The sequence below is a fragment of the Carassius gibelio genome, chromosome B18 (assembly GCF_023724105.1).
Source record: "Carassius gibelio isolate Cgi1373 ecotype wild population from Czech Republic chromosome B18, carGib1.2-hapl.c, whole genome shotgun sequence".
NCBI lineage: Eukaryota > Metazoa > Chordata > Actinopteri > Cypriniformes > Cyprinidae > Carassius > Carassius gibelio.
Window position 1 is genome coordinate 1,345,210 of NC_068413.1, and position 7,882 is coordinate 1,353,091.

A 7,882-nucleotide genomic window follows, 5' to 3' on the forward strand; every position below is an offset into this window, starting at 1 on the left:
ATAAATTATTCAAAACATTTTACGTGTCTCTGTTTGCGTGGTTGCTGATCGGTTTAATATATTTAAACAGCAATCCCAAGGTTTATGTTTAATTTCCTAATAAATCTAGTTGATCGTAGTAGCTTTTACGCTGTTTTGTTTATGCGCAGGCGCAGTTGACGTAACCGTTCGTTGCCATAGAGACGTCCTCACAACACAAGCGTTTGCACTCTCGCTGTAAAATTGGTAAGTTGTATTTCTTATATAACTATTTTTGATTTATAAATAAATCCAAATTTGCTAAAAATAAATTATTAATGATCAACATTTTATTAAAATAAGTGCATTCAAAAATCAATTAAAATAAATAGGCTATAAAATAATATATTATATATATGTACTGTGTTAACCTAACTGAGACTTGTTATAGCACTTATATATCATTGCTCTTTTTGTTGTTTTTGATTGCTTCCACTGTCTTCATCTGTAAGTCGCTTTGGATAAAAGCGTCTGCTTAATGAATAAATGTAAATGTAAATATCAAAATACATACATAAAATGCTATTTATAGAAATAAGACACCTAACAGTTTAGTTTTTAGACACTGTATTGTTAAAAATAAAAAAGTTAGATATGTTGCAGTTAAAAATTTAGCTTAATTAATTTCCATGTTCAAATAATAAATAAAGATTTCTGTCAAAACGATTAATAGGGATTCATCTCATCCTAAATAAACGTTTTTGTTTACATAGGCCTAATATATGTGTTTGTGCTGTGTATATTTGTTATGTAAATATAAATACACATGGATGTATGTGTTAAAAAAATAGTATGTTTATACATGAAATATATTTATATTTGTTATATATCAAATATTTTTTATAGAAAATTATAATTTAAATATAAATTATAATAAAATGTATATATATAATTTATATAGGTTCAGAGTTTAGTAGGGTTATATATTCTTCATTTATATTATCACTGGGAGTTGCATTCGTTATGTTCATAAAATCATATTTTTAATGTAAGAAAAACTAAGGAAATCAAATTTAATTAAAGAAACGGTCAATAAAAAGTTTAAAGTTCCTAAAATGATTATCTGGCTTTGGTTACTTTAATAATAGTCAATTAGTCACATTATCTCCTTTCAGTCTGTAGTCATCATGTCGAATCCGGAGCATCGCGGTCCGTGTGCCAATCCTGGAAATCCAGTCTTCTCCTGCATGATCAAACCAGGATCTGACACGTCATCTGAAGATCCAGCGCTGTCCAGATCTCAGAACCTGATGTATAAGACGACTTCCAGCGACTACGGCGCTCGATCAGCCACGTTCGAGTCCTCGCCCTGTTCCTATCACCCCATATCCCAGAGCTTCTCACAGCACCTTGGATTGTGTGGGATGTTCCAGGACAATACCTTTAATACCAGCTTGGACCACCGCTATGTGTATATCCCAAATTACAATACACAGTTTAAGTGATCAAACACATTTGCCTTACATCTACTAATCACTCATTTAAGATAGGTCTTGTTTTATTGCACCTGAAACCTTATCGAATAAAATATGTGTTTGATGATGCGTTAACAGAACATGTGTTTTATAACAAGGATGGCAGCCCAAAACCATTTAACAGATAGGCTGAAGAATATTAATGATAATGTTACTGAAAGAGCATTTATTCGTATTTTATCAGTCAGTTTATCAGATTCAGTATATGTTCTGTAACATAGAACCGACTTGTTTTATCTGCAATTACATGAAGCAACTGATGTATTTCTAGTATTGTGCATGTGACTGCAATAAACATCCATTCAAAAAGACCAATGTGGTTTTATTGGGAAAATGAATACTGTTAAGATGAATATGATTCAATCATTTCTCCGGAGTAACCAGTCTGTATGTGTGGTTTCATATTAGGAACCAGCGTTAAACACATAACATGCGCTCGTGTTCATTTCTGCAACCGTGATCCTAGCTTTCAGGAGCTTTATGATCATGCGGTGCCTTGTATGATCTCACGAATCTTGTCTGAATCTGCTCGCAGGGCTGCGTTGTGTGGGTCGATTTCTAGAGCCGCCTGATAGTCCTGAAGACCTAAAATTAAATCATCAGAAATCAAATGATAGTGTCTTTAAAATACACTTTTAAATCTGAAAGTGTGAATTTGAATTACATTTGTAGCAACACGAATGCAGAATTGATTCAAATGTAACTTTTAGATTATGAACAGTGGCTAAATAACTCAGAATCATAACAAAGGCCAGTAGATTGAAATTGTAACTCAAGAATATCAGCTATTTTTATAACACTGATTTCAGTGAATAGATTTCTCCCACACTATTTCATACAGATAACTCTGTATTTATATGACTGATGTGTTTTGCATGAAAGCAGAATAACTGATGATCCTGTACCTTCCACATAAAGCTCAAGCTCACAGAAAGCTGTTCCTCGTCTCACGTGAGCCTTCAGTCGAGCCGAAGCGTTTGCAGCGACCGCAGGCCTCAGTAACTCAAGGGCCTGTCAAAGTTCATGTGTTAATGTGAAGGGAATCAGTCCACATGCATTTAAAAAAAAGAACAAAGACTAAAAACTGACCTGAGAGCTGTCTTCAATGGCTTTGTGAAGGTTTCTCAGTTTGAGATGACAGGCCGCTCGGTTAGAAAATAAAGCTGGGATCTTCCGGTTCAGTTTAATGGCGAGATTATAAGCGTTGACGGCAGCCTGGTAGTTTCCTGACATGAAAAATTTACTGCAGGAAAAGGGGAGAAATGATGATATTTAATGCAGTGTTTTGTTGAAATAAATGAATCTTCTGTTAATTACATTCACACATTTGTACCGCACCTGTACACGAACATTCAAGAGAAATTAATACTTTGAAAAAAAAAAAAAGTGCATTAAAATGATCAAAAGTTCACAAAAAATGCTGTTCTCCTGAACTTCTATTTATCAAAGAATCATAAAAATAAAAAATAAAAAGTATCTTGTTTCTACAAAATATGAATCTTTCCTGAGCAGCAAAACAGCATTTTAGAATGATTTCTAATGAAGTAATGATGCTGAAATTCAGCTTTGATCACAGAAATAAATTAAATTCTATTGTGTATTTATATAGAAAACAGCTAGTTTAAATAGTAATATTATTTAACATTTTTGAACTGCATATTTGATCAAATAAATGCAGTCGTGGTGAGCAGAATAGACTTCTTTTAAAACATTTAAGATCTTACCAACCGCAGCCTTCTAAATGTTAACGTTCATATTAAACACTGCAAAATGTCAGCACATAAGGTTGGAGTTATTAACGACAGAATTGTCATTTTGGGGTGAACTGTCCCTTTAAGAGTGACCTGTGGAACTCACTCGCCCTTCTCTTTCAGCCAGTCTGGGTTTCTCTCTTCCTCTCTCAGGTCGTCCAGTTCGGCCAGATCTGTGTCCACTGCTCTCCTGGCCTCCGCCTGCTTCTTCAACCACTGCTCACACACACACACACACATGGACACAGTTAGACTCTCAATATCACCTAATCAATCATTTCTAGAGCAGATCAGACCTCCTCCTCCTCCGGGACGCGAGACTCTCTCAGCGCGGTGGGAAACACTCGTGGAGTGAAGCTGATCTGAATGCAGCCAGCGGATCTGGGAGCAGGCAGCTCTTTTGCTTTCTGTTTTCTGCTTCTCTGACCTAGCAACAAAATACAGGAGCTTCATCGAAACAATGGGACCTACATTTTTTTTATTCAAAAAAGTGTGATCCTGCAGCACAAAAGCAGTCATAATTAGCACAGGTATATTTGTAGCATACATTGTATGGGTCAAAATTATATATTTTTTTACATTTAGTCATTCAGCAGATGCTTTTATTCAAAGTGACATAAAAATGAGGACAATGGAAGCAATCAAAAGAGCAGTGATATGCAAGTGCTAAGCATAAGGTTATTGTTGTTTTTTTATATATAAAAAAAAAAAAGATAGAACAGAAAAAGAACGGAGCAATGTAGTTTTAGAGGCCTTTATTTGCTATCTGTTAATTGTATAATAAATAAAAATATTAGATAAGCTAGTTTTAGTTTTTTGTTTTAGTAAAAAACATTTAAGAATTAGAAAAGAGAGTGATAGAGGTAGAGGGTTAAAATCTAAGTAATGATCATGTTCCATTAAGATATTTTGTATATTTCCTAAAGTAAATATATCAAAACATAATTTTTTTGATTAGTGATATGCATTGCTAAGAATTTATTTGGATAACTTTAAAGATTATTTTTTGCTCCATCAGATTCCAGATTTTCAAAAAGTTGTATCTCAGACAAATATTGTCTGATCATAATAAACCATGCATCAATTTAAATCTTTTTTAAAAATGACCCTAATATGGGTTTAGTTGTCCAGGGTCACAAATAATATATTTTGACTGCTTCCTTACAGTGTTTCAAAAATCAAAGAGCATCATGTCAGGTCCTGAGAAGATCAGTTTATTTACAGCTTTAGATCCGTTATCGAGCTCAAAGTGAAAGTGTGTTTACCTGATGTAGTGTCTCCAGTATTACGCATCAGCGTGATCGCAGGTGGAGCGTTTGCACGCTCGGTTTTCTGATAAACCGGTTGCTTGTCCTGTGTGCCAGTTCCCCGTGTTTTTTGCTGGTTTTCAATTTCTTCTGCTGTTTTTCTCTGCGTTTCTCTCCAGAACTCCAGTTCAGTCGTAGCTCTCGTGCATTCTTCATCCTTAATCTTCTGAATCCTGTCCCGCTCCTCGTTCTCAAGCTAAACACAGACAGAGAACTCAACAGCAAGCTAATGTTTGAGACAGCATTGAGACAAGTACATGAGAAATCATTCTGCGTATATAGCAGAAATCAGCATGTGCATTGTTTCCAAAACAGGTAGCTCAAGAATAAATCTTTAAATAATCTAAATAAGCTAATACTTTTTAAATAAGCTTTCCAATGATGCATGGTTTATTATGATCAGACAATATTTGTCTGAGATACAACTGTTTGAAAATCTGGAATCTGATGGTGCAAAAAAATCTAAATATTGAGAAAATCACCTTTAAAGTTGTCCAAATGAATTCTTAGCAATGCATATCACTAATCAAAAATTAAGTTTTTATATATTTACTTTAGGAAATATACAAAACATCTTCATGGAACATGAACTTTACTTGATTTTTAACGCTATCACTCTCTTTTCTAATTCTATCCTTTAAAAAAAGATTTCTAAGATCTATATTAATTTACTAACTGCTTGTTTTCTTAAAAAAAAAAGCAACAAAAAATAGCTTCTTTACTCTTTTTGTATTCTATTTGTTTTCTTTTTATCTATTATTAGTGCTGTCAAAGGATTAATCACATCCAAAATAAAAGTTTTTGTTTACATAAAATATGAGTGTGCACTGTGTTTATTTATCATGCATATATATACACACATTCAATATGTATATATTTTATATATATCTAAATTATTATATTACATGTTATACGTTACTATACAAGCATATTTTCTTAAATATATACATGCAGGTGTTTGTAATAATATACACATATATTATGCAAACAAAAACTATTAATCATTTGACAGTGTTAAAGGCCTTTTTCTTTAGTATAATAAATAGTGCTATCTTGCTCTATTATACACTAAATAACACTGTTTTTGACTAGATTATTCTCTTTAATCATCATCACCGGTGGAAATGCATGAAAACAAGCTTCGTTTTCTTTATGTAAAACAAAAGTTGAAGGTAAGACACCAGAGCTTTCAAGGAAATGTCGATTTTCAAGTAGATGTGTGACCAAAAACCCCTTTCGGACCTTCATCATGGTTTCCAGAGCATATCTCTTCTCCTGTTGAATCCTGGCAGCTTTGGCTTTCGATTTTTCTGCTTCTTTCTCCTGGACTTTGAGAAGGGCTTGTTCTCGAATCTGCATCTGTTTGGCTTTATCTTTGGAATGAAAACACACATTTGAGGAGAGCATCTTGAGTGCATTTCATTTGTGTTCCTGTGGCTCATTGGTAGAGCATTGCGTTAGCAGCACAAGTTTGTGGGTTCGATTCCCAGGGAACACGTAAGTTTCTATGCTGTGACAGAACTCAAGCTCTCTTACCGATGTCTGTGAAGAGCTGCTGCCATAATTCATCTCTCCTCTTCTGCAGAGTGAAGACTGCGACCCCGTTTCCGATCCTGGCTTCACTTTTCTCTTCGTTTATTGGCGCAAATAAGAAAAGCTCGAACAGAAACGGCGGGAAACTCACCTGTAGAAGGAGTCAGAACACATGAAGCGAGCTTCTCCGGGTTACAAATTCATATTTAATGCTTCAGATCTGACCTTTAGATACTCGTCTGTGCAGGTGACGTGGACGCTGGCGCTTTTCACTCCTTTTAAAGGCACGCTGATGTAAACTGTGCTCTGGTTTTGTGTCCATGTGTGATCTCTTACAATCAGCGGCATCTCTGAGTCTCGAGAGAAACCTAAACACTGGTTGCGAAGACGTGGTTGCTAAGGGGCGGAGCGATGGCGTTCTGTCATTTCCGGTTTCAACTGGTCGGTTAAGGCAGCTTTTTCTCTCAAGACTTCTTACTTCACAATAAACGATGCTTAAAATATTATATTAAAATGGAATAATTTTATTAAAGACATCAATTTATTATTATTACGTTATTCATTAATTAATTCATTAAGTGTGGAGTGGTATTACCACTGGGAATTACATGTATTAAAAAAAACCGTAATAAATCCATAATCTCACACACACACACACACACACGCACACACACACACACATATATATATATATATATATATATATATATATATATATTGTGTTTGTTTACATAATGTGTATCCTGTGTATATTTATTTTGTATATATTAATACACACACATATAAATAAATATCTTCAAAACATACTTTATATATATATATAAAGTATGTTTTGAAAATATTTTTCTTCACATATATATTTATATTCATAGGATGTATATGATATATAAATATATTTAATATAAAAACAACATTTTTCTTAAATATATACATGCATGTGTATTAAAAAAAAACAAATATATATATATATATATATATATATATATATATATATATATATATATATATATATATATAATAAAAATACACAATACACACACATAAACAAAAACTTTAATTTTAGAAACACTAATATAAATACATGAAAACATTTTCACATTTTTATCATTCTAAATCAACAATCTTATTTGTGATGGGGGTAAATACTGTAAATGTATTTTTGGCATAAACATTACACTGTATTGCTGAACAAAAAACATAATAAAATAAACACATGGTATATGTGTTTGGAATTTTATTCATTAAGAAATACATTCAGTTTTTAAGGCGTATAGATATATATACTGCTGCAGTGTGATGGAAACCAAACTATCACTGCTTTAGGAGTTTCTCTCTCTTTTCCCTTCAGTTCAGAAAAATTCTGAACAAACAACTTCAACAGAAGAATAATAGAATAGAATTCAATTGAAAATCAAGACAGATTAAGCAATGAATAAAGTGACATGAAACTATACGGATATTATTTCCTGAGCACAATCACCTATTTAAGGTGGACAGGTAAAAATGAGCAGCTTTTATCTAATAGAGGTCATCAGCACACGCAGATGCTAAACATTTGACACGCTTTATGACAATGCATTTCTAATTCGCAACTTTTAGCTGAAGAAATCTGAAAAATTGCATGGAATTACACAAAGAAAACCCAGATGTGAAGTTAACAATTTAACACAACAATCAATATTGTTCTAAAACACTAAAGCATATTTAAATGTATATCAAAAAACATCAAATCTTGCTGAAAACAAGCCCTAGCTAGATCTTTGAAAAGACTGGAAGATCTTTTCTTCAGCAGGACAGT

At 33.1% G+C, this 7,882-nt stretch overlaps 1 protein-coding gene across 1 annotated transcript; it reads right to left on the reverse strand.

The window, feature by feature from the left end:
- Positions 1-1,794: 1,794 nt before the first annotated feature.
- On the reverse strand, positions 1,795-6,489 carry dnaaf4 (dynein axonemal assembly factor 4). Its single transcript, XM_052582355.1, has 9 exons — positions 6,310-6,489; positions 6,088-6,235; positions 5,794-5,924; positions 4,510-4,747; positions 3,541-3,671; positions 3,351-3,460; positions 2,583-2,736; positions 2,399-2,504; positions 1,795-2,078 (listed from the first exon to the last, which is right to left on the reverse strand). The coding sequence occupies exons 1-9, from the start codon at positions 6,430-6,432 to the stop codon at positions 1,978-1,980; spliced, it is 1,242 nt and encodes a 413-aa protein (XP_052438315.1). The 5' UTR covers positions 6,433-6,489; the 3' UTR covers positions 1,795-1,977.
- Positions 6,490-7,882: the final 1,393 nt, after the last annotated feature.

Coding starts and splice junctions, on each gene's coding strand:
- dnaaf4 (XM_052582355.1), bottom strand. CDS start 6,432: ATGCCGCTGATTGTAAGAGATCACACATGGACACAAAACCAGAGCACA. Junction 2,737..3,350: donor TGGCTGAAAGAGAAGGGCGA/GTGAGTTCCACA, acceptor CTTTTCCTGCAG/TAAATTTTTCATGTCAGGAA. Junction 2,079..2,398: donor GCTTGAGCTTTATGTGGAAG/GTACAGGATCAT, acceptor ATTTAATTTTAG/GTCTTCAGGACTATCAGGCG.